This window comes from Corvus brachyrhynchos, unplaced genomic scaffold (genome assembly GCF_000691975.1).
Source record: "Corvus brachyrhynchos isolate BGI_N302 unplaced genomic scaffold, ASM69197v1 scaffold17, whole genome shotgun sequence".
In the NCBI taxonomy this organism is placed as follows: Eukaryota; Metazoa; Chordata; class Aves; order Passeriformes; family Corvidae; genus Corvus; species Corvus brachyrhynchos.
In genome coordinates, this window is record NW_008240046.1 from 10,010,175 (window position 1) to 10,038,174 (window position 28,000).

The following is a 28,000-nucleotide window of genomic DNA, read 5'->3' on the forward strand; positions in this document are numbered from 1 at the left end:
AAATTTCATGGGTGGTGTGGAACTGCACAGATTTCCTGTAAGTTTTGTTGTTTTTTTAAACTATAACAAATTTATGTTCAAATCAAGCAATATAATGTCATTAAACCCAATATAAAAATTGCATTTTTAATTTTTACAGAAACTAAAATAAAGTCAAGAAAGAAAGAAAATGTGAAAATGTGTACATGTTTAAACATGTTAAGTCTTCAAACATTTTCATTACATTATAGCATTTACATTGGATCGATGTTCAAAATAACTTGTTCAAATAAATGACTTTCCATTTTGCTTGACATTTCTGAGCAGATCTTGCTGGTATTGTTAGAACAGAGTGTAACAGGAAGAGTATATTTTATGTAATAGACAACTCACAGACATGCCTAAGATTAAATACTGTCTTGGAAAATGTAGAAGTCCCTTTGATGAACAGGGACTTATGTGGGGAGCCTTGGCACTACTAGAAGATCTGCTAGAGTCCAAAGGGACTTTCCAAGCCAAATGCATACTACTCACATGGACCTCTCAATGCTCATAGCAACTGCAAGACCAGCATGCAGGATTTTTAGTAGTTTTGGAGTGCTCATATAGAACTATTTCACTCTGACTTTTCCAGGCAGCTAAATTATGTAGTTGGGGAAAAGGGTATGGCTGTTTCCCGGGGCATTCTGTTGCTATGTTTTGTAAGGCAGCAGAGAAGTAAAACTGGAATGGCAGCAGATACTGACTACATAAACATATACATACAGAGAGACGAAAACCTTAGCACCGCCTTACCTGTGGTTAAACTTGTGACCAAAGGAAATCCAGTCTTTTTCAATTAACACCTAAAATGAGAATATTGCATTCAATGTTGTGGAGTAGAGCTGACATGTTGAAGCAGGCAGAAGAGTGGTATAAACAAGCAGTGTTGGAATCCCAGTTAATTCTTAGAATAAGCAGAAAAGTGGCAAGCAAGAAGGATGTAAGCAAGCAGTACTAGAATCCTAAATAATTTTCACAATTATCAGAAAAATAATGAGTGATGAGCACTGCTGCCCACTCAGGGAAACAGCACTCTTCATGGATGCAGAGAGGGTGCCAGTATTTCAGCACAACTTCAAATATCTTGTTTCATTGCTTTCTAAAATAGAACTTATAAATGTCTCAAACATCTTTTTAACATGTGACCAGTAACTTGATAACCACTTCTAGATGCTTTACTACTGCTGATTGACTTGGGAAAGGAACAGATTTTCCAATATAGCTGCTCATTGCAATCTAATGTCTAGAAAGACCCACTTCTGACACTCAAAATTAAAATGTTCACTGCAAATGAACACAAATTCTTGCTTGTACAAAAGCTCTTTGGGCTGTGAGAAAGTTTCTTGGTCAAGGTTAGGAAAAAAAAAATCAAACATGGGTGCCCAACTGATCCCCACCTTGAATAACATTTCAAAGAGAAATTGGGAGACTTTAACATGAACATATGGAAGCCTTCCTTCCTGCTTAAAACCCAAAACAAAATGAGGGTATATAAGGGACAGTTTATTTCCTATTAAAAATAAAGTTATTCATCTTAAGTGATGCCATACTGCTTCATTTACTCTGTGAAAGAACCTGCTTACCATGAATCCCTTCATAGTTCTGTAATATGGATCCAATAGAAGGCTTGCTACAGAGCAAACCTGGGCTGTCCTATCCCAGCCATCAGAGCAGTGAACAAGCACACTCACACCTTCCTCAGCCACAGCCTAAGGATACAGAAAAAGTCAGAAATTTCACAAGCAGGGAGGAAGACAATGGTAAGAGAGGAACAGTGAGACAGCAGCATATAGACAGAATTAACTTGGGAACTGGAAAAGCTCTTTCATTTTTTGCTCTACCACAGAGTTCTTAAGTTGAGTGTTGTGTCATTTGAAAATCAGTGTTATTCCTCTCATTTGAAAAGTTTTCATTCACCCCAGCCCGTGCAATATAGTGGTTGAGAATTACCTGTTTACGCTCCACTACAGGAAGATGTGGGATTGATTAATTTCAATTTAAATACATCAATCTGTCAAAGCAGACAACTACCTACAGCAAATTCAGATGCTCTAATACATCTTGTTCCACTCACATGCCACTTAAAGAATAGCCATGCTTGCAATATGGCTCTTAATTTTTCATCTTTTCATCATTCTCTGACCCAATAGCTTGGAATTTCCCCCCTGAACAAATTCAGAACCCAAACTATGCTAAACCATGACAATGGTAATGTCAATAAGGGCAAGGTCTGCTTCCGATGGGAGCACTAGCCTGGACGTCATTGCAGCACACTGCATTGCCCTGATGACATGCTGTAAAGGTTTTTGGGGAAGCCTGTGGTAGTGGGAAACATCCATGTTTAATAAGCAAGATTTTATCAGTATGTTTAATGGAATAACTGGGGAGAGAGGAATCCATTTTATACATAAACACATAAAGAAGAAATTGTACTGAGTTCTCCAGAGTCTGGTGTTGTATTATTTTTAGAACTTGAGGGTTGGAGGTTGTTTTTTTAATTCTAAGGGTTTTGGCCTTTGTCATTTCTAAAGAGAATTAAATTTAGGAAGTAGAATATAAAACAGGTTAGGAAAGATATAGTTAGGGAAAAAAACACATTTAGGTTAAGTTTGGGCTTAATAGAGAATGAGGAATAATAATAAATTATCTATGTTTATCTCAAGAGACAAGTAAATTCTACCAAAATAGAACCCCTGTGGGCAGAAGACCAAGAACTGAGAACTGGGAACCATACAAACAAGAACAGGTCAAAAGGCACTGGGCTAGCAAGCATATGGACAAAGGATAATAAGACCAGCCATTGGGGAAAAACTAGCAAAGCTAATGTAAATGACCTTATTTCTACGAGCTAATGAAAGGTAGTAGGGCTGGGAGTAGTATACATGTATGTATCCCACAGCTGCTGTTTGGGTAAGAAACTACAGTTGCCTTCTGAGAAGGAAGAAGCAATGCAAGAGAAACAAGCAGTTAGTGAGGAGGGAAATCCATGAAGTTTTATCTGTATAGTTTTGTGCAGCAGGTCATGTGAATAAAATGGCCGATAAGAAATTGTAATAGCAATCTCAGAAATAAGAATTGAAGCAGTAAAAAGCCAGAGCACAAGGTAGGGGGTAATAAAATTTAAGCTACTGCTGGTAGATGACAAATGTCTGTATTACTTTAGGGGGGATTAGGGGAAATAATTTCTTATTAAAGCCAAAACTGTTTTCTGTAAAAGTTCTCAGATATATAAAAGTAGAAGCTGCTAGAGAGTTTGGCTATGGTAATACACAGGAGTTGGTTCAGGAGGTGAATTTAGCTGGTTGCCTGATAACTCAAAGGTGATAACACAGTAGCTCATTTTATACACTTCACCTTTGCAATAAAAATGCCAGCATCCATAATGGCTTTGATGTGCTTCAGCCAGCCAGAATTCTCCAGGCCCCACAGAAAGTCACTCATCGAAGGTGATTTCAGCTCACAAACTGCAAAATAAGACACGTATAACATTTATAGTAATTAGAGTTCCTTAAGCTTCACTGACTGTTGAGCCTCAGAGTTCTCTCTTCTTCAGTTATTTCCTGTGTAAAACATGCATCTTTTGAAAAGAAGGACTACTTCACAGTCAAACTTAACCTTTGAGAAACACATATATTTAAGAAATGGGGCTGGGTCAAATTTCACCCAATATACTGATTTAATTTAAAAAGAGAAGCTGTCATAAAGCCTATTGCAAACAAATCCAAATCCATCCTTCTATGAAGCATGCATTTTCCAAGGTTGTGTTGGGAGTGAAGTTTTCAAACCCCTGGGAGGAGTTGGTGTATTTAATCATGAGGACTTGGAAACAGAAAGCATTTGATTTTTGCTGTTGGACAGGCAGACAGACACCTAAATGGTGCCACTGCCTCCTGCTCCCAGCATCACCACAGATGATGGTGGTTGAGTTAGTGGTTCACTCTACAGTTCTTCATCCCTGAGTTAAACCTTACTAAAGCTTCACTTGAAGTCAAAAAGTATTCTGATAGTGAGGACAAGACATAATCCATCAAAGAAAATATTTTCCTGAAAATCTTCCAAACTCTATGCCACATTTGAAGAAAAAAATAACAATCTCTCGGTTTCTACTCTAAGTTCCTTTCCTGCTGTATCCAAGCATCCATTTTGTAATATTACAGAGTTTGTGGCATCAGAACAAAAAAAGCAATCAGAATCTCAATCAGGTACCTCAATCCAGCAGAACAAATACTCAATGAAATTTAGTGCAATCTATTTTCAACAGTGAGATATTAAATTCGCCCCACAAATAGACTACATCTTTATTTTGATCCATGTAGAGTTATACTGTCTTTTAAGGAAAAATATATTAGCCACTGAAATTAATTTTCAGAGTACCGTGAAAAACATCATGACTTTTACTGAGCTAATGTATGATCTGTCAATTACTAATGTCTTAGTAAGTCTCTTGTGGTCTGGAAATCTTAAAAGACTCAGTTATTTACAGCCATTTTGGCCCCTGGCATAGCTTCAGTTTCCTTCGGGGTAATTGAAATTTAATTTTACAAGCCAGAGTTTACACCATATCTGACCTATCTGACTGTCCTAACTCCATTTAGTTCAGAAGCAAAATGGCCTAATGTGTCCATACAAAGTCTTGCAATGTTTATATGCAAGGCCCCTTCCAGATGGTTATTTTAAAAGTAATTTTGGAAGGATATTTATAAAGATGCAGAGATAGCAGCACTGAAAGCAAACAGCTTTCCATATGATTAATGTTCCTGTGCAGATGGGAGCATGACCAATTAGTGGCTGAATTCTGGCTGAAGCTGCTGTCTCTGTTTACAAAAGCCCAAGGTAAGGCTGAAACAGTGCTTTGCTCATTCCCACTCCCAAATTGCAGTCAATATTTACTGACCACTTCACTGAGCAAAGTTCATACTGTCCTAAATGCATACCCTGTATATTTCGCATGACTTTGGCAACTGATCTGGACCTTAACACTGAGTTCAATTATGAATTCAGTTATGAGGCTTATCCTTAGGGGAAAAGGCAGAAAAGGTACCAAAATCTTTGAGAAATATGGCCTGCTTCATCCACAGTGTATGCACGGGAAAATAAAGAGCTGCTGGGCAGAGCTCTGGGAATTCCAGCAATGCACCCATATCCCTGGATATGAGGAACCCATACCTCCTGGATGGGAGGAAGAAACAGGACACATGTTGGAAACTGCCTCTTCCACCAGCAAAAGTACCAGAGGAGTATGCTGGACTAGTCCCATTTCTGGCAGGACAGCCATAAGTAGAGGAAGGAGTACTTGCTGTGGGCCAAACCCACAGGTTTTCCTATTGGCTGCTCTGTCACAGAAGTCCAAGGATCAGAGGGCTGCTCCTACATCAGCAAGTGCTGCTCCTGGTATGAGGGGAGGAGAAGCTCGTATTTGCTGTTTAAATACAAACAGGGAGCATGTGGGGCCATCACCTCAGTGCACAACACACAGGGGTCAGGTCCCAGCTGGCCCCTGGGTGTGCTGCACAACCCACCCCATCCCAAACGCCAAATAGCAGCCTCAGGCAGCCCTTGGATCTTTATCGAGAAAAGTCCCTGTGTAATGTCCTTCTAATGTTAAAAATTGTTTCAAGGAGGTTGTGGACAGGATCAAAATTATCTCAAAGTTCTTCACATAGACCTATCTATAAATGGAGAAAAATAAAAAGCCATAAAGGCAGCAGAGACAATTTTTTTTTTTCTCTGAAAGGAAATTCCATCATGTTGAAATGCATTTTACTTCCCTAGTACAGTCAAATCTCAACATTTTTTGCATATTCTGAAAAAAATCTTATTCTAAAAATTAATAATTTTATAGTGCTGGTATAGTTTGTCAAAAATTAACATTAAACCAGGGTAAATATATGTTGAAGTAAGATAAATTGGCTTGAATTAAAGTCAGTAAAATCACAAAGCTGAAACAAATTTTTTTACCTACTCAAATATTTACATTTTCATAAGTATAAATTTAATTTTCTCAGCTTTTTCCCAAAAATCATAATTGAAATTAATACATTCCTAATATAAGTGCATTTCCTAATGGAAAACTGAATAATAATTTTTTTCAAATTTTCTCAGTATTGGAAGTTATTTAAAATTGTATATTGAAAATAACCTGCAATCTGGCATGTGAAGATCCTTTGCTCTACACTTCTGCTTAGTACCAGTAAATTCAACGAAACTGGCCTTGCATTTCAGCAATACATCTGGCCAATTATATCTTGATGTCCTTTTTTCATGCTGTACACTTCCAAGCAACAATACAGCTCACAATAAACTAAAATCAGTTTTCATCAGCCTCATTTGCCTTTTCAAAGGTTTTTATGCACCTTATAAAATCTTACAACAGATCATGAGCAGCAGACCCATTCTGTAAAGTTTATAGTGTAGTGTGATGTTTTACTTAAGATTCACATAGGTACAGTGATATTGCTATCTTATTTATGTATTCTTTTAATTATTTATATATTTTTGATATTGATAATACACCAGTAATTGATAATTATTGATATATTATCTAGGTATTCCTTGATAAAAATTTAAAGCCATATTAAATGTGTGTTATCATCATCCTTGACAGCCTTTTTGGTTCTAGGTCTCTTTGTATGCTCAAGTCAGGTAAAAGATCACCAGAAAAAGAGATTAAGGGACACATACAAATGGAAAAAGATAAAAACTACACAGCATCTTACATAAGGAAAGCCCTGACACACTGAAAGTCATAAGATTTTTCTTTTAAAAAGTACTTCTCTGATTTCTAATATTATCAGTCAGGTTGATGCATGTGAGATTTCAATACAGCAAACATAAAACCAGGAAAAAAGCAGATGTTTTAACTATATGGCTCATTTGAAAATAGATGCTAAGAATTTGTGTCCCCCAAGCAGCCTGAAGTGTTAAATACATTAGGAATTACCTTGTTACATGCAAGGTTGGGCCATGGGCCGGTCTCATGAACTTTTGGCTCAAAAATTATACAGTACTTCCCATACAGCCAGGCTGGTTGTTTACTATTTTAACTTTGATAGTCTTGAGCTGAACAAATAAAGGGACCTGTTTACTCACCCAGCCTCCCTCCTATCCAAACAAGACTTGATAGTGAACAAAAAATCCTTCTGTTTTCCTACCTGAGACCCTTAGGCCAAGAAAATTCTGATGAAGAGAGGGAGTGTTTTACCTGCAAAACAATTTAATGCTGCTTTCCATAAAATGCTCTTATTTGAAAACAGAGCATGGTTTTCCTATCATGGAAAATTTAAGCCCTTCTTAGATTTCAAATTTACAATTGCATACACTCGATGGGAGACAGACAAAGAGTAAAAGAGCATGGGCAGAGCATGAAATCAAGAATAAGACTGATGAAGCTGATCCAGGAGATGATGGAAGTTGTTATTTATGTACATGAAGTAAATACTGAGACACAGTGGAGTGAGCACTATTTACTATTTGCTTGTTAAAAATCAGCAAGCCAGTGAGGGTCAAGGATGGCTTATTTATCCTTGCTCTTTTCCCAGATAACCCCTATACAGTTATGTACTGCAAATATGAAATGGCAGAACAGATTTACTGGTTTATATACTGCTAAGTATTTATAAGGCAATTGTTATTAATTTCCATGGGATATTGAAGGTGATGAATAGTTACACCCACTGACTGTGAATTAATTTCATTAATAGACCTGATGTGATATGTTCTATACAGGGCATGAATGAGTTTCTGTTAAAATTCACAGTCCAAAATGCATGACTACCTTATATGAAAACCAAACCACAGTTTTTCTGAGCTTTAAAAAAAAATCAATCTGTATTTTCCACTAGCCTTAAAGTCAGCTCTAAGGGATTTTTTAAATTTTATTATCAAAATGTAAATTTCAAAAAATGACATAGTAGCAGTAATGTGCACTGAATTAAAATTAATTTTATCATTAAACTAAATGATATCAGGATTTCAGCCAGGAAACAAGGTGTTTTCACAATTAAGAAATCACCAATCAATATTTGCCATGATGCTCCCTTGCACAAGTCCCATTAGCCAGCAGGCAGCTGCATGCAGCTGCAACAGGCAAAGAGTACTTTTCATACTCCTTTTCAGTGCTGCTGATTTCAGAGCAGCTATTCTGATTTGTTTGACAGAAGGATCAACTCTTTCCTCTAGATTCCAGTGAAGGGGAGTATTACCTTCAAGCATTTTCTGCAGACTATTTCTCATGACATGGATGTTCTCGATGCCTATGAACTGAAACTTGATGTTGGAGTAGTTGTCTTCATTTTCATATCCCTTCCCTGCTGCTCTGTTTGCCATTGCGTTGAGCTGAAAAACATAGGGAAAATTGGATGAAAACCAGTAGCAGAATCCTTTCAAAACAAACCTTGTGGTCTACAGCAATAAATCAGAGGGGTTTAAGTCAGGCACAAATAGGAAGCATTTGTCACAGTGTCAACACAAGGGGCTATGAATCGGGGATCTGTTTACAGCCTATTGCAGGGCACTGGGCTGCTGAGTCTCTGATATCCCTGTTTCACACACTTGGAGTGAAACGTCATTAGTGAGGTTAAACACGAAAACCCCACAGCCTAGATAGAGTTCCTCTGCAAGAGCATAAAGGTTTTAATTTGGTTTTAAAAAGCTGTTCTGCTTTTATATTGGATCAACATCATGTTTACTAGCAGAATGTACCCAGGAGGTGGCAGTGTCCCATCTTCCATGCCACTGTTTCATAGCATGTGCACACTTGTGCAGTAAGGTTGCCCGAGTTACTGCATTTTACTGCTCAAATCATCCAAAAGCTGATAAAGCTTACTTCTTTGAAGCTTGCAATAATGAAGAGGGAGTTGGAGTAGTTTTCCCTACTTTTATAGTATCTTGGCTCTTATGTAAAACTACAAAATATTTGAATTGACAACATCACCACAAATATTTTCATCTGCAATGCAGTGCTATCAAAGGAGTTGCTGTGCTTCAGTAAAAATACTTTCAGTTGGAAGTTGAAGTTTCATCTTCGAATCTGTTGCTTGCTTCCTGGCATGGGACAGTTACTAAATATTTCTTTAGCTCAGTTTTCCCAAGCATAAAATTAAGGATGGGGTTAATGCTTATTCTCCCCCCTTTTGGAATCCTTGGGTGGGAAGCAAAACTATCTGCCAAGCTCCTTATGCCAAATTTTGATCTTTGGGCTGAAAACTAGAGCTGATAGAAATTAATTAAGTACTTTTACTTTTTCTTTGATAGGTTTTTCTTAATAATTTTTTTTTTTTTTACTAAGTACCTACTTACTTTTTAAAAAAATTCCTGTAGCAAAATCTCACTGTGCAATAGAAAGAAATTGTCTTTTTGCATAAAGTCCCTGTTTTTCTGTGAAATTCATGCTGTAAGGCTGTGGGACCTTTGAACTTCCCAAGAAATATGAAGGCTCTGAGAGTGACAAAGCAGCTCAAGTGGCAGAACCTCCATGCCTCAAAACACAGCTAACAGCTTCTGCTCAGGAAAGATTTAAGAAATAAATAATAAAGGATATTGACTGGACAAAAAGTGACTTGTCTTCATTTCAGTGAGAGCCAATGCTCATGAAAAAGTAAAAGAAGGGGCCAAGAGGCTATGCAGATAACTCTGTCTCCAGTTTATTTCCCAATAGTGCAGGCAGTACTATTGATTCGCTGCTTCTGTGGTCACAGCTGAAACTCACAGTAATATATTTTAGTGCTTAGCTAATGGCATCATGGGATATACAAGAATGTCGCCTTTTCTGACCTCTTCCACCCCAAACACACATACTCCCAATATTCAACTTTAATTTGGAGCCAATACACACAAATGGGGACTGATTGTCTGATGCCATCTCCTTCCAACCAAGATAACAACCCTAGCTTTTTTACCTTATATGTCAAAAGAGGTTTCCAAGGGCCAAACCTGATATCTTAACTTTCAAAGGAAAGAGCTAAAAAGTTACATTTGTTACAAAGTTACAATGAACACCATTAGGAATTGAAACATTGCACGAATTTCATGATAAAACAGAAGGAACGACACTCTGGATAGAAACCTGGGCAAAATACCAGCATTTTTGATTTATTCCAATCTTGGGGAAAATTTCTTTTAACTTATAGTATGCAGTTCAGGAAAGAGCACAAGAAAAAAACCCCATTCTTGTCTATCAATCAGCAGTCTGCTAATGTTTTTACTATCAATGGACAATGAAAAAAAGATACAGCCTGTGAACAGCATGTCAATTAAGGACAAAGTCCTCAGTGTGACTTGCAACAAAGATAGAAATTATCTGCTGAATCCTAATCTTTCTCTTTTGAAGTTGACATCAGTGTTCTTGTACAAACAAAATGAGGCAGTCTCTCTCTGCAGTAGCCTATAGCTTCTGGAAGAAAGATCTGTACACAAGTCTCAGCCACCACAAACCCCTGAAACCCTAAACGGAAAATATCTATCCTCTAACTAACCTAGTACTCAGCACATAAATACCATTAACTGTTTCTGCAGCAGAGCAATTTTATCACAAATATCCTTTCTTAAAGGACAATCTGAAATAGCACTCTTTAAAAGTAAATAAATAGAAGGTTAAATTGCAAGGCTTTCTGACACTCATTTATTTTAAATACTGTCAGTTGCCAAACTTTGCAGCTGCCACAATATTTACTAACAAGTTTTCCACATCATCTACCAAAATTCCATCTGTTGCTCTTAAAGTAGTGGTTGTGAAGCTCTCTAAATTGTGCATGTACTTGATTAATCTCAGTGAATATGAGGATACAGCCTCTAAAGGTAAAAGACCTCACTTGCAAGATTTCCTGCCATTTTCTTTAATCTGGGGGATAACCAAGCTGTGTCTTGCTATAAAGATTATACAACTAATGTGTTTTACTCATAAACAGTAAGTTTATATTAGCTTATTCTGTGATCACATAGAGGAATGACAGTGGCTTAAGTAAAGTTGCATTTGGTCATCCTGCTATATCCAAATGAAGTGGAAACAAAGCTTTCTTCCACAGACAAATATTTTGTTTTGAAAATTATCAAGTGCAATGAGGGAAAAGCACTTGGGAATGTTGAATTGAAGGATCCATCAACATTCACGATCTTTGCAAGGAACTGGTTCTTATGAGATATAAGGCAAACAGTTTTGTAGCCGCCTATGGGAATGGGAAGCCTTCTACCAGCCTTGATATCTTATCTTTACTTTTGCTAAAGGTTCCCTGAGGAATGCCAGGAACTGCTTCCACCGATCCCTATCCCTTGCTATATGTTCTAGATTTATAAATGCATTTTCATGTGCAAAATTGTAACAAGGCATCTGGGATCACAGGAGCTTTGTAGATCTGTCCATTTTTGCTGCGCAGAGAGAAGTAGGAATCTGGTATACAAACTTCTTTACATCAAAACTTTTTTTTTACAGAGAAGTTCAGTGAAAATAAACAGTCTTCATCTCCTAACTGGCTCCTGAAGAAGCCAGCATTGCTGGAAATATGCTGGCATTCATGGCTAAGTGAGCCACTTTCAGTCTCTCCACACCCTCCACAAAGTATGGGCTTTTTCCACTGCACACAGAAGATGTCTCAAAGTAATTTACCAGGTATTAACAGGTAGGACCCATCCTTTAATTTTATTAAAAATTAAAGGACAGCTCCTTCCTGTTAATACCTGGTAAAACATTATTAATAGCCAGTAAGTCATTAGCAATAAATCCCATCAGTCAAAGACAGCCTTAAATAGGGAAGAGTACCAATACCATCAGAGAGGAAACAAGCTGTAACTATTATTACATACAGAAAACTGTTAAACAAGCATTATTTAGGCAGCTAGGTCTGTACTTCATAGCTAACACCCATTCTGAACACAATGGTACCGATCCTTTCCTAGTGCTCATCACAATTCACTTGCTTCAGGACCATAAGTAAGCTGGTAGCATCTTCATCTTCCCAATAAAAAAGAGGGAACTGAAGGTCAAAGCAGTTACCAGATTACACAGTCCTTGGTGAGACTTGGGTAAATGAGACATGCCAAGGCCCTCATTTTCTGGCTACTGCCTCCCATTAGAACCGTGAGCACTCACAGCACCTCCCCACCAACACCCATGTCTTCAGTCACCAGCCATGCAGGTTCCTCGTATCTGCCCCAGCTCTGCCCTTCCTCACTCCATTTCTCATGTTTCTCAGCTTTACCCACCTTGACCTTTCAGGCTCTGTCTTCTGATCTCAGGATACTGAAACAGCTTCCTTGTTCCTTTTCCTCATTTATTCTCATTTTTCCTTTTCCCATGCTATAGCTAATCCTACACCTACAAGGGATTTTGTGGAGATTTGCCTCTTTAGTTTCGTTTCTTCAGAGGCTTTGGTAACTAAAAGGGGAAAGTTGCTGATAGTGCAATAAAGAATATATATATCCCTACTACCTCCTCCAGATACTGAAGTCTATCTAGTCTTTATCACCTTGAGCTGTTTGCTAGCATCACAATTTGGATACAATGTTTTTTTAGCTTCCAACCTCTTCTAGGTCATTACTGAGTTTCTATATTTCTCCATATTTTTTTCTAAAGCTTTTATCTTGGCCAGAGGCTTTTAATCAGTTATAGATATGGCATCTGATGTCACTACTTATCACATTTCAGATTCTCTCTCAAAACCACCAAAGTGCTGGAGATATTTAAAGGTCTCTTCCATTCTTGTCATCTCAGTAACTTGTCTTTCCTTAGCCTTGTGCAGAGGTCATTGGAATTTTCTCACTTCCAGGAGAAATCGTGCATGGAAAATTATAGTATAAGCAGGCAGAGGTTTGCAACATTACAAACAACTGTAAATACATTTTATAATGGGAATTATTTTTGCAGTCTCATCAGAAATATACTTACTTGATAGCTCCTTTGCATGTGTAAACAGTTACAATTACACGTTATTTACTTTTCTGTATCTTGACATTTTGCTAAGAACAAGAAAAGGGAAAGGTTCAGTGTAAAGGAGAAAATTCTCCCAGAGATAATAATGTGGTCAAGGTTTCTAGTCAGGATTCCCCTGATAAATCCTCATGTACCTGTGAAGTTACACAGGTGCATCTAAGATCAGAAGTGACTTGGTCAGTCACTTAGATTGTGTATCTTCCCTAAACTATTCAGCCCAGAGTCAGTCTTGCTATGTGCAAGAAATTTAATGTACTTACTTTGGGCCGAGTGTCAACAACATATATGAAATCACTTCCTGGATTGGCTTTTCTAATGGCCTGGAGCATCTGTTCATCCTCAAGGCATCGAGCACTAAAGCCAGATAAAGGCTGGCTGCTTCTACATATGGAGGCCTGCAGAAAAGCAGACAAACAAACAAAAACCCTAACATAATTATAAAGTAGAAATTGTTTAGCATCCAGAAGCATTTACAAAACCAGATCATTAGATGTCTGCATAGATGTACAGTTACATGAGAAAGGCAGAATGGTAAAATTAATTACATATTAATGTATACATTATTCTTAAAAAAGCAAGGAGATATTAAAACAATACAACCCCATTGGCCCAAGCCTAGTTTTGAATGCAAATTTTAGAGCTATTTTAAGTATTGTATTTCCCTAATGTGGAATAACTCCTGAAAGGTGATACCTCAAGGATGACTACAGCCTTGAAATCATGAGAACATTGATATAACATAATGAATAGGTCCTTTTGCACTGTCACTCACACTTACCAGGTACGAGACAGATTACACCCAACCTATACCAGTGCCCGCTTTACTGAACAGCCTGACACCATGAGACCAGGAAACAAAAATGTGTAACATGCAGCCAGATTACCAATTGTTGTGTATTTTTAGCACTGCCTCTGGAAAAAGACCGTACTGCACAAGAAGTGGGTCAGGCAGCCTGACTCCTGGAGTACTTGCATTAAGCAGGGCTATTGAAGGAGGCAAGAGAGTTTCTCCACAGACCCATCAGGATCAGACCTCCAGACGAAACCAGGAAAGAAGAAACAAAATGTGAAATGGGTGTGCAGGGAGATTTTTATTTTTGCTAGGCAGAGGACAGCTAGATTTGTAGAAGGCAAGGGGATAATATATGCACTTTCTAAGCACTGAGCACAAGCATGAAGAGAATCTGCCTGCTCAAGGTCACAACCTGGGCAGGCTGTCCTACAAATTATTTATTACTGTGAGAAAGGACATGCTTTTTTCAGTCACATCTTTGAATTATCAGTAGTTAGTAAAGTATGGCTCTTTAAGAGAGAAACCCAGAATTGTGTGAGACACTGTTCATACTTCATTAATGGTTTTGCAGACAGGTTATTTCTATTTAGAGTCTAATCTTCTGATCATCACATATTCCAGTGATTTATTATGTGCTATTGCATAAGCTGAACAGACAGTTCCAGACTTTGATCTTATCATATTTACACAGACCATGTAGGACACAGAGGTGTCACATCACCACTGAATTTGTCAGGACAAAGGAGCTATGTGAAAGTTCTGGATATGAAAAACTGAATGAGTGGTACCTGTCTCCTCTGTGTGCAGCAGGCTCTTCCCAAACCGCTGTGAGCATTTTAAATCTTACCCCTCTCCTGCCCATTACTCTATTTGCTGGCAACTCATGGCAACCTCCAAACTCACAAGGAGGTATTTCCTTCAACATTGCTTTTCCTAGCTCTTTAAACTATGATGGATCCAGGAGTAAACACAACACTTCAGATCCTGGTATTTTGAACCTTAACCTGAACTCCAACCACAACAGGGAAAACATTCAGGCTGAAACATGAAACTCATCCAAGCTGAATTACTATATATTGGAATCTACTTGACCCTGAGACCTTTTCTTTCACTGAGATTTAGAAATGTCCAAGTGTTTTGAATCCTAGGTATCTATATTTGGACATAACTGATATGCAAAGTGATTAACTCTGAGAAGTTTCACCTTAACAAAATGTTAAAAATAATATGTAATTTATGCTGAGATTGTATTTACTATTTAAATCTTCCTATTCTCCACTTGCATTGTAAAATTCATAGATCTTTATGGAAGCAATGCTCTGATGCAGGGTAAATGAGTGAAAAAAAATGCAGGGTAAAGGAGTGAAAATAATGTCTTGTTCCTTTCTTCTGAAGCTCAAATCTATGATAGGGGCTGCTGTAAAGGCAAGATTTCCATGGAGATTGTAGCTTATGATTCCTGCTTGTGACATTCTGCAGAAATATGGCCCATCCTGTGTGGCAAGCACTACAGATGCCCTGTAATCCCAGACTAGCTCTATCTCTTGGAATGTCCTGAGCATCCCTGAGCACTAGGGAAGACCTCTCAGTGCCACTCTGGACTGAAGCAGGAGTCACACAGATCCTTTGAGAGTACAAAGGGGACACCATTCTCCTAACTGGTAGTGACAGCTGAGCTAAGCCTGTCCCTAAGGGGCTGGAGCACAAAAGTAAAAACACCCAGTTTGTGGGATCCTTCAGTCTCCTTCCTCACCTCAGCTGCCAGAAACAGAAATGCAAATAGTCTAGGTGCAGGGTTTTCTTCCAAATGATTACAGACAAGTGAAGCAGATCCTTGCTCCGCCCTGAGAATATTTGCTATGGAGAGGGGAAGGTGGAACCCCTCACTCTTGCAGACAAGGAGAGTCTCTTCAGCAAACCCACAACATACTGCTCAGCCAACATCTAGTAGCTCTTATATCCATCCTTTCTGTGTCTCTTCACAGATCTTTTCTTGAAAAGCTACTCCTGATTCTCCAACTGATGCAAGTATACTTTTTCAACTCCTCAACTTGCTCTCAAGCTACCAGATCCAAAACTGCTCTGCTCTCCTCCCAGTCACCTACTAGGCTCCCTGCTACTGGCCTTCACTGCTCTGCCACCCATGTCTCAACGCCTCTTGTACTACTCCACTTCATTGTGATACAGAGATCACATATTTTTTGTGCTAGCTGGATGATGAAACTGGGTTTATATGTCTGCATTAAATGTCTATTAATGCCTATTAATGAACTAACCACACTAACCAGACTACACTAATAATTTTTTTTAATTAAATAAACACTGATTTCTTCTTGCAAAACCTTACTAGAAGAATTATGAGACCAAAGCCAAAATAAGCAAACACTTCAAGGCTACAAATTCCCACTTACATTGTTACCCTTGCAGTAGTAGGAAAGAGCTGGGAAACGCCTTCGGCTCCGAAATTTAGAACTCCCCACTATGATGTGTGCAGTTGCAGACTTTGGTACATAGACTTCTGTAGGATAGGAGTCACAGACCTGTGAAAGCAAACTCTGCTTGATCTACAAAGTACAAGTATCATTAGCCATTTCCACAGCAAAAACAAAATATCAAGGAACTCAAACCTCAGGGATATTCTGTCATTATTGTATACATATCATTGACATTGCTCAAAATGTTCTTTCCAAGATGGAAAGTATTAATCCTAACTTACACATGGCAAAACTGAAGCAAAAGGGTTAAAGGGCTGTATTTCCAAATGTTAATTCACGCCTTGTTGAGGACAGGTTTAACACACATTCATTCATACCAGAAAAGGTTTATCATTACATATAGCAAGGTTGTATTTACAACTGCAGTGCCCTCTGTAGCAGAATTTGGGAGTAAGTATGGGAGTGGGTGAAGTTCTCAAACATTCTGCTGGGAGGGGACAACAATGGGAGGGGACAATAGAGCCAAATTTTTTGGAAAAATTGATAATAAAAAAAAGGACAAAAATAGGGACATGGAGACAAGAAACTAAGCCACATGAAATGAAGTTACCAAAAGGCAAGCAGCCCTGACAATGCCTACCACTTCGGAGAGGAACCTGATGAGCCTGCAAAAAAAGCCCCAGATTCCCTCTGGAGACAAGTGAGACCACAGATGAAAACCTGGTTTTACCCCCTTTTCCTGATATTGTCTGAAGCATTTTGACTGGGGTCAAAAGGATATTCAGTATCTCCCTTTGACTTTCTGAGATGACTAAAGCACTGAGGATGCCCAGGATGAAATTACTTTCTGAGTCAAGAGATATGTAATGAAGGAGAAAGGAAAGGAAGAGCTTGTGGAAGTTACGGCTGTGGTGAACTGGATTTTATTCATGATGACATTTTTCCTACACTTCATCTTAAAAGAGGTCAAACATTTTTTTCCACCCATTTTCACAAAAAGAAAACAAACCCTGACAGCACATTCAGTCTTCTCTGAGAACTTCACAGTCCTTCCTTAACATGGGTATGTTCCAGCAACAGAACCAATGGAGTGCATGGACAAACTTTCTTCAACAATATCTTGGATATTATTTCTCACAATTAATTAAAATTCTAAGGCCTTCAATTGTACACGACTGAACACAGCAGGACAGCAGGCAGCTAGGAAGATATATGACCTATAAGATGACTGTGAAAAACACTGACAGTCAATCACAGATGCTTCAAAAGGAGCGTGGGAATAGCCAATGAGGAAAAAAAATTGCCAAGCTCACTATTTTGAGTAATTTTTTTTTCTTAAAATGACCACATAGTAATTTTACATAGCCCTGCATGTCAGGGAAACTCTTATTCACACACATAACATTAAGTATGACTTAAACTTCTTCCCAGGCAGCCAAACCCTAACATTTAAAACACTGTGGCCATATTCTCTGTGCTTCCTTTCAACATCTGTTAAATGAAGACACATGCTTTCTCTCACTTTCTGTGTGCCATTTTATGTGAAATAGTAGAGGAACTGCACCTTACTACGTGTGTGTAGAGCACTGAGCACAAAGAGATGCTGCCACAAAGCACTATGGTAGTCCTCAGTCAGGCTGCTGATTTATTGTACAGACAGCCTCTGTAACAGAAAAATCACAACTCACTCCGTAGTCTCTGTTTACATCACTAATCTGCCAATAGTTGTTTGGAACACCCATCCGATTATATTCTTCATTGAGGTCCACGAGCTTCCAGCCTTGTTCTCGTTCTTCTTTATCTAATTTTGGATTGAAGGAGAAGCAATACAGCTCTTCATATTTCACTGGGAAAAAAATAAGCAAAGAAACAGGAACAGTAAACAACTTCAGATTTCTCATCCTGAAACCACACTTCAAAACCAGAACTTGGTGTTGACCTTGATGTAGTTTCCTTTAAAAGAGTACATTTTGCTTTACAAAAGCAAACAATCCTGGTTTATATCTACTGTCAAGAAAACTTTGAAAGTACATGCTCTTTTGATATTTGTATATATTGCAATGTATGTGCATTAATAGAAGTACTACTTAAAATATACTGTTCTGCTAGTCTTCAGTAGATTTGTAAAAACCTTCCCCAGCACAAAGACACAATGTCAGTGACATGCTTTCATCCAAAGAAAACTGAAGTCGGTGCCAGAGTAAGCACTTGTTCTTCAGAAGAATTTGCTATCTAGAGGTAGCTTAGAAGTCCCTTTATTAATGTAACATCTGTCCTGTGGCAAAGACAAAAAATATGAACAATGGACTATGCAGTGCATTCTTTCAAAAGTGAAAAAAATTCAGTAGTCTTGGTCCTAATTAGGAAGGTTTCTAATAGATCCAATGAAGTCTTAGTTTTGTTGACTGCAAAATACTGTCCTTGAATTAATAGCAAAAGCATTCGAGATACACATCATGTAATAGCATAAAAGAAGCATATGCTACATCAATCATTTTATCATGACCAGGGAGGTGTTTAAGTAGCTGTGCCACCTGTCCCCCTCAACCACGTACCATATATGAAAGTTTGGTGGTGCTGGAGTTTTGAACTTTTTTTAGGAGTGTATCTGTATTTAACGAGTGTCTTAATCCTGGTGACCAGTGGCAGCCAGACACCACTGCCATTGAATCCCAACTGTTACTGACATGAGTAACTATCCAGCACACAACTTGAAATTAATGTTCTCATCGATACTTTAGATATTGCTATGTCACAAGGGCATATTTCATTCTGTTGCTCAAAGTTCCTTAAAACTTTCTGATCAACAGATCTTTAACTTTAGAACTGAAGTAAATCACAAGCTAAGTCCTCTCTGATTTCATACTTCTCCACTGACACACTTGCTCTACAATCAGTAAATTTAAATACTACCTTTTCTTTTCTAATAGCATACACCTAATAAGCAGAATCTTAGTACACTAGTGTGTTCTGTACTGTACAGGACTTAGAGCTATAAAAATAATAAAGACACACACACCCCTCCTAATAATAGTAACAATGCTCCCATCTTTTTCTATAGAAACTCTTTACTTTTATTTTGATTGTGGCTTCTAAAGGTCTACTGTAAGTTAAGTTTTGCCTTTTAAAATGTCATTAAATTGATTGTATACATACACACACAAAAGTATGAACAGAAAGAAAGAAAACTTCATGTTAACTCTGTCAGGAACATACTGACAATCAACAAAGTCTTGAGCAGGGAGAAAAAAGAGAACAATTTGCACACTTTCCAGCAATTTAGACTCCTTCTGTATTCTCTAATTTCAAACTTCTGTCATGGCATAGATTAGGAAGACAGTCTGGTTTATTTCTCATCTGTTAACATAAAGTTTTACCACAATCCATAAATCCAAGCTGAGCTTTTGGTAGCAATCTGAGCTCCTGTTTCTACTGCTTGGTTGTCAGAAGCATCTGGATTTTCTTTCCAAAGGACCTGCTGTTCACAGGCACAAGGAAAGCCTTTAAAAATCCACCTATGTATCCAGGTTATTTATGACTGAAGTCTGCCTCAACATTACAAGTATTATCACATGATGGTATCTGTAGGTGGTAACAAAAATGTTCAAGTATAAGTAATCAGTGCCTCAAAGGTCAGTTGCCACATCTTTGCCAGTACTGATAGGACCTTTACCAATCTTTCACAGTTATTTTGCCATAAACATCTGCAATCCTGCAATTAAACATGTCGTATCTTATGGTTAGCCTGTTTCCCAATACGGCTTCCTTAAGCAAAAAGGCCAAACTCAGCTGACAGTCTGACTTTATTAAAATTCTAGAAAAAATAAAATCAAGCATAACCTTCACCTTTAATGTACCTAGGACATCAGATAGCATAGCATATGTTAAGCAAGTACACAACATGAGTTTCACTCAGGAATGAATGAAAAGAACAGGCAGAGAATGGAAAGTAGAGCCTGAATAAGTCAAATTATCTGCTCATGGAGTAAAGCATGCCTTCTAATGCTGAGTAACTGTATTACCTAAAGAAAGTACAGCTTCATGCCCTGACAAAATGACACAGCAGACAACTGTCAGGGTACGTATGACTCAGCTTGAATCAGAGCCTTCTAATTTTGAGTGGGTAGGCAAGATTTTATCCTGTCTCACATCACGATCAGATAGTTTGCTGGAGAAGGAAAACTACTGTGCAGCTAAACTATGCAAAGAGAGAATTCCACAGTGCTGTTACTGCATCTTCTTTACCCAAACCTTCTTGTCCATTGCAGTCAGTCACTAAACTTGTATTCAGGGTCCTCACCTACTCTTCCTTTCATCATTCTGGTGCACAGCAGACACACCTCCTCCTGCCTCCAAGAAAAAGGATTACAGAATCACATGCCTTCCAGCATACATGAACATGTACTTGCAGCTGAGGTGCATGGAATGAATCCAGATTTACATCAGCAGAACCACTGACTGAAATTTTCTCATTTTTTTTAAATTTCTCTGATTACTTTCATCCTGCATCACCTAGCTTACCAAGTTACTTCTGCTACAGTTATATAGTACTACTGCTGCTACTAGTACTTTATAAAGTTCAGTAGCTGTGCTGGTGGACTCCGCAATTTCTTTCCCCTCTACACAGTAGATAAAATTGGTGCTCTCCTAACAAGAAAAAAATTTAAAGCCAGTGTTGCCAGATTTGTAAAGACTACAACAGACAATTTCTTTGCATACTGTTAAAATAATAGTAAAGAACAAAAGCTGATGTTATATTTCTGGAGTTATAGTTTAAAATAATCCAAAAGCTTTGTCAGCTGGTTCTTAGGAGAGCATAGCGCAGAGAGGAGCTATAATGTAGGCAATCAAATGTTGGGCTTTGATGCAACATTTGGTTTTTCATTGAAAAGGGGAAAGGTTTCAAAAGGATCTTGAACTGAGTTCAGAAACACATAGGGCGTATTCAAAACATAGATGATAATAATAGGCCAAAACACAGACAGCACAGTGAAATTAAACAACTACTTGCTGCAAAACCTTTCACTGATTTTAAGGAATTTCTGCACAGCACAGAAAGCCAAAATGAAAATCTTGACAGGACCACTAAATATATTGTAAAGTTTTTGTTACGACAGGGACATCAAAGTTCCCTGAATTTAGAGTATTCTCCTAAATTTACATTTACACAAGTCATCCAGCAAATGAGTTGCACATAAAATAGCATTATAACATATTTTATGGCCCATGATGCCCTAGAGTATTATTTTAAATAGAAGTTCATGTCATACTTTATGGAATGAACTACTTGTTATAATGAGCTTTCTTCATTGCTCCACAAATGATTATATCAGCATTTCTCTCATAATATATCTCTAATGTACCTTTTTTTCTTAACCCGCAAAGGACAAAGACGCACAGATACACTTCTTCCATTAAATTCTCCCTCTTCAGGATGAGGATTGATTTTTGTGCTGTTTTCTTCACATACCTGGTCGAGCCAGACGTATCAGAGATATGTAAACATCATGGCAGTCTCGTTCCTGAGGGATGACCAGCTGGATGACCTGGAAGTTCTTGCACCGGATCAGTAATGGGCAACCAGTGGCAGTGGTGGCCTGCTTCTCAATAGAGGAAATTTGGCTGTGGAGAACCTGCAGGGAATTGAAAACAGTAATGCTAGTCAAATCTTTAAGAAGAAAAGTAATTATTTATAGTGATGTGCCAGGGCAGGCACAGTAGCTTCCACTACTGTTTCAGAAAATCCCCACTCTCCCCACCTGCAGACAAAGAGGCATTTCTGGAGTGTTACAGCTGCTCAAATATCAGCCTGCTCATGTTACCCAAAGCTTTTTGTTTGCTTGCTTTAGTGTAAGCTAGTGGTTGTCAAAGCTATTTTCATCTATTTGCACAGTGAAAAGGTGAACCAGCATCAGTTTCATAAGACTAAAATATTGTGCCTCCTCATGGGTAGAATGGTAATGTTGATACAATTTTAAATACTGCATCAAACGACATGAAACATTACAATAAAAACCTGGTCAGGAATAGTGGGATTAAAGGAAGATGGAGTTAATTAGTGCAAAAATGGACAAGGGGTGCATAATTAAGCTGCATAAAAGACTCTCAAATGTATGACACCGAGCAATAGCTGTACCTGTATGTGTGCATGTGTGCTGGTTTTGGCTGGGTAGAGTTAATTTCCTTCACAGTGGCTGGTATGGGGCTGTGTTTTGGATTTGCACTGAACACAGTTGATAACGGAGAGATGGCTTTGTTATTGCTTACACAGAGCCAAGGTCTACTGCAATGCTGGCAAGGAGACTGAGAGTGTATGGGGGGTTGGGAAGAGACACAGTCAGGACAGCTGACCCCAACTGACCAAAGGGATATTCCAGACCATGTGGCATCATGCTCAGTATGTAAAGTGGGAGGAAGGAGGAAGCAGGGCACACGGAGTGATGGTTTTTGTCTTCCCAAGTCACTGTTACACGTGATGGGGGACTGTTCTTCTGGAGATGGCTGAACACCTGCATGTCTGTGGGAAGCAGTGAATTCATTCCTTGTTTTGCTTTGCCTGTGTGCATGGCTTTTGCTTTCCCTATTAAACTGTCTTTATCTTAACCCATGAGTTTTCTACCTTCTACCCTTTAGATTCTCTCCCTGATTCTGCTGGTTGGGGGAGTGAGTGAGTGACTGTGTGGGGCTTGGTCAATGCCTGGGGTTAAACCACAACAAAATGCAATGTATGTTGTCAATCAATCAAAACAGGTAATTCAAAATACTAATTTATAAAAAAAACTAAAGTATTAAACCAACAAAATCACTGATACAACACTAGCAGTAAGGGAGAAGACCAAGAAGTGACAAAGCCAAAGAAGTAGCTCGCATTCTAGACATTTCTCCTCCACTCTTCCTGGATGATAGGAGCAACAGTGCAGTTTACAGCAGCTGTTCCTCAGTCAATCACATCTGGTATTCATACAGTAAAAGCCCTTCTACTCCTCTTACTGTATCATAGTATCTGGAATCCACTGAAAATTTTTGAAAATTACTAGGCTGGAACTTCACATGGCATCATAAAAGCATCCATATAAACTAATTTACTATGTGTAAAGTGTTTTGGAAGTAATTTTCAAATTAGCATCAGTAAAGTGCCACACACTTACAGCTAAGTGAAGTAACAAAAGTTCATACCCAGGTTTCTTTCCGAGTTTCAGAACCATTCTCCACAAATATGACATGGGTAGCTGTTAAATATAAGGTTCCCACCACAGCTCTTCTTGAAGATAAACGATCAAGTAACCTAACATTTTCCACCTACACAAAAAAGTGACAGAGAAAAAAAATAAACAATTAGGCTATGACAGACAGCTCAATAGTGAGAGCTGAATGTTCACATTTTGTCTATTACAAAGTTATTTTCAGCACATTAAATATCAAAGAAGTTTAACTATATGAGAAAATGTGATTATATTATGTGATCTACTTCCAGATCTTCCTTAATGTTCCTTTTTTTCCCTCTCTTGTGGTACCTCTGTATTCAAAATCCTGTTTAGTAACACTTTCAAAGACAGTTTCTCCCTTGAGCTCTTCCTTGTGATCTCATCTTACCAAAACACCGTGGCAGCAAGGCAGGCCCTGTCTTTCAGCTAAACTCTAGCTCCATGTTTTCCATTCAAGCCATTCCAGCTAAATTAAAATAATAATAATAAGCAGGAGATAATAGTGGTAGAGTGTCTTTCTTCAATGGGTCTCACTCAGGAAAATTTTCTCCCATGCAAATCTCTGTTAAGATTTAAAACAACATTAAAAGAGGTAAGAGTTTAAAAGAAGCATTTTGATGTTTGTCCCTACATTCCTGTTAATGCTCATAGCAGCGGTCACACTGGAAGATTTTGCCTTCAGTCACTTTTCAATGGGACTCAAGAGCTCCACTTCCACTGCTCTCCCACCTTGGGCACAAAATGGGCATTGTCTCTTTGCTGCACTCCTGACAACAGGACGTTATTAATTATATATCCATAGCATGTTATTAACTCTCAGATCACCAGCTTGTGACTTGTACATCATTAATGTTTTGTATATGGCATGTACTATAGGCGCCTACTAGGGGAAGGAACTAGATGATCTTTAAGGTCCCTTTGAACACAAACCATTCTAGGCTTCTATGATTTCTGACTAAGAAACTAGAATAATAAAAAATAAACAAGTTGGATATTCAGTGGGATGAAACCTGCCCAAAACAGTTACTAATTTGCTGCCATGGATTTGATGGATCTTCTATTACAATAATTTTAAAACTAAAATGAGTTGGTTTTCCTGAAAAACAGAATGCCAGCATCTGAGGATTACATGTTTGCAATGTGTATTCCAGATATATTGGACTATTTTAAAACTAGGAATAAAGAAAACCTTAAAATGAAAATAAGCCAGTTTAGTAGCAAAATGCTTAAAATCAAACAATTATTAAAGCAGAGTCTTCTTCCTCAAGGCCAGTTATAATTTGTTTTAAACGAAAATAAAACTATTTATTTAAAAAAAAAAAAAACTGAACTCCTAGAAAGCATGGATGAAGTCTTTTCCCAGGGCCATCTACTTCAGAGCTCATGTTTTGGCTGGAGGAGGAATGAAAGAAATACAATATTAACCCAGCAGTAAGCAAAAGAGGAGGAATGACACAAAAGAAGAATGTAGGCAGTGCTCTTCTTAAAAGAACCCACAAAACCAATAAAAATCAGCATTGTCTGGATGAAAAAAAGTCCCTACACTGCAGTCCAGCCAACAAGGACTCTGCTGCACAGGCACTGATCTTGCACAAGGCACTCATCACCCCAGCCTACAAAGTGAGCTGCCATGGGCCATGACACACAAGAAAAGCAAGTATCCACACAGTGGGGTAGGGCAGAGGGATGAATTTCCAGACCTCCTGGGTCACATCCTTCCCTTCTCATCAATAACAGCCCCATGACTGAAAAATGCTAACCAACAAAGCTCCTCTTTGGTTGTGGTTTGATTTTTTTTTAATACAGAGCTACAAATAAATTAAAGGTTGGATGTGAATGAACAGGAACAGTTGCAGTAAGAGCTGTGTGGTAAGTCTGATTTCCTCAAAGCAAATGCAGTGGCTGCACCGGGGGAGATCAGAATTCACCTCTCTCTGCAGTTTGTCTCTCAAGAACAGACATTTGCAGCAGCTGAAGGAAGAGTGTGAGAGGCAGGCATGTACTCATGCTCCCCCAGGATCTCAGCTCAGCTCTGGGGCCTTCCTAAGCTGAGGTCATACTTTTTAACAGCCATAACTATGTTTACATTCCATTAATTTTATTAAATAACATTTTGAATCTCTGTAACCCATTGGCATCCATAACACCCTGTGAGAGTGAACTTCACATTTCAGCTATACGTTGTACAATAAAATCCCTTCCTCCTGCTCTTTTTGAATCTGCCAGCATGTAACATGCCACACGTGCTGTCCCCTCCATCCTCATGTTCCAAGAGTGAAGAGCCCAACTTTACATAGTCGTGACCTTTATGGAAGCCATTCCAGACAAGCTCTTCCACACTTCGATTATTCTGCATGAGGTCTACTTCCTGAGAAGAGGTCAAAAGTGCAAACAGAATTCAAAAGTTGGATGTATAACAGGTTTTTGTAGTTTGTGTAGTGGAATAGTAATATTTCCAGTTTTGCTTTCTATTTAGTTTCTAAAAGTTCTCAAACGTTGCTTACTTTTTTGTCCTCTGCTGAACACAGTGGAGTTTGCGTTAATTGTTTTTTGGGGTGTATTTTTTGGTTTTTGGGTTTTTTTAGAACTAGCAATTGTAACTCTTAGTCATGCCTGCATACATAAGATCTACCCACCACGTGTATTATCTTGTATTTATTAATGATAAATTTAGTCCATCAGTATAATGAGGCATTGCTCAATCTTCAATTTCAATCTGCTGATCAAAGGATTCAGAGAATGAGCCTTCTTTCTTCTTCTGCACCCTCCCAATCAGGAAAAGATCAGTGTCATTAAACCTAGAGAGTTTGGGAATAGAGGAGATGAGAATATGTTCATTTCCACGAGAGGGGAACACACGTTGCAATAGTGCTTTGGAAGAAGAGTTTTTGTATCTAAAAAGTCACAGCATGCTGAGAAATCAGCATCAATAGCCAAAATTTAAATTTCATATCAGAAAGAGATAATCATTACTTTTCTTTTTTTTTTCTAAAAAAAAATGCTCTGTTTTTTCACCAAAATGACTGTAGACTTTATTGGAAAATGTAGGAAATTATGTATGTACATGTCAGGAAAAAGCATAGAGACCATGTGTTTTGGTTTGAAAGACAGGTGTCTGCTAAGGAAGGCAGGAGCCTCCCTTGGAATGGAAAATGTAACCCTCTTCCCTCCAAATTATTATAGTTTTGGAATTCAGGGGCTTTCAGGCAAATATATGGGAAACAGGAATAACGGTTCCTTACTAGTATATATAAGAAGGCAATAACACAGAAACACTGGCTTAACCTGACAGAGTCAGGATACGACCTGACACCCTGCTGAGCAGGCTGGTGGCAGCAGTCCTGTTTGAAGTGATAGATACGGTTCTGTTGTTGAAGTGGTGATCCTGTAGAAAGGCCTGGTCTTCCTCTGAAGGTCCAGTGGTGGTTATGTAGCTCTTGTCCTCTGGGAACCCAGTTGGTAGGGCTTGTGGTGTTCCAAACCTCAGATTATATCGAGGTAGGAACACTTGGTTCCTCCCCCCCCCATCGCACAATGGGATGATGTAACTTCATGAGTCAGGCAGTGAGGTTAGATGGCCTATTAACAGAAGATCTAACCTGGAGGGAGTTATCAACCCCCCTGGAGGGATGTGTCACGGAAGAGATAAAGAACCCTGCCCCACCTGGTTTCAACAGATGGTGATAGAATACATACTTTTGGTTACATCTTACATTGTAACCGAAGACACCATGCACATGTGCTTTGCCTAAAATGAACAGCTGGTGGGAGAGACCAGATCAGAAGATATAAATCTGTAAAGCTGAGAGCTGGAAGACCTCAAGGAGTTAAAAGCAAAGCATTAACCAAGGCAGTCTAGAGAGTGGCATCTAAGTAAAACTTCGATAATTTAAATAATTAATTTGAAGCTCTTACCCATGTCTTTTTTTTTTGTTTTTTCCTGATGACTGTGGTTGTCTAGGCTTAAAGAAAAGGCCACCAGGAGATTTATTTCAATGACTACAACTGCTTACATGGAGATAAATAAAGTTGCCCAGAAACTCTATTTTCAATGCAACACAGATGACAAAAAAAAGGAGGCAAAAATAGAAGTTAAAGGGAACACAGATTAAGAACAGACGGAAGGCATTTTTTACTCAGAGAATAAGCATGATAAATGACTTACGAACAAGGTTGCCAGGAGGTCATTCAAGAAAAAAAAGTCATATTAGGGAAAATCATGGGCCAGTTTTCTTCAGGTTCAACTCCCACCAGTTTCAATGGGACTCCCACCTAAGGAAGAGTATATGTATATGTATATGTATATGTATATGTATATGTATATGTATATGACCCTGAAAGCATTTGGAAAAGTTTGGATGCCAAAATGTTATTCCTAAAAATATTCATGTACCCTAATTTGTTTTCATTTTTAGTTTAGATAACTTTTTAAATAAGCTTTGACTGCATGGCCTATATTTGAATGCTTTTTGAATATGCTACCTTTGTCCTTATGTCTTAAAGCTGTTTCTCCACACACGTCAGCATGGCAAAACAGTGCAGAAGTTACTGCTACTATTTCAGGCTGTTCACAGTTCCACATGGGAAAGCTTTTTCATATAAATGCAGGATCAGTTCTGACAGT

General features: G+C 38.3%; 1 protein-coding gene across 1 annotated transcript in view; it reads right to left on the reverse strand.

The window, feature by feature from the left end:
* The window catches only part of MTMR7 (myotubularin related protein 7), a 35,065-nt gene extending 7,453 nt beyond the window's left edge, over positions 1-27,612 (reverse strand). The window contains 10 exon segments of the mRNA XM_017744407.1: positions 775-824; positions 3,376-3,485; positions 8,223-8,355; positions 13,204-13,338; positions 16,148-16,276; positions 17,860-18,017; positions 21,642-21,804; positions 23,348-23,470; positions 27,542-27,579; positions 27,582-27,612. Of these exon segments, the coding sequence (XP_017599896.1) occupies positions 775-824; positions 3,376-3,485; positions 8,223-8,355; positions 13,204-13,338; positions 16,148-16,276; positions 17,860-18,017; positions 21,642-21,804; positions 23,348-23,470; positions 27,542-27,579; positions 27,582-27,597 (1,055 nt within the window). The 5' untranslated portion in view covers positions 27,598-27,612.
* Positions 27,613-28,000: the final 388 nt, after the last annotated feature.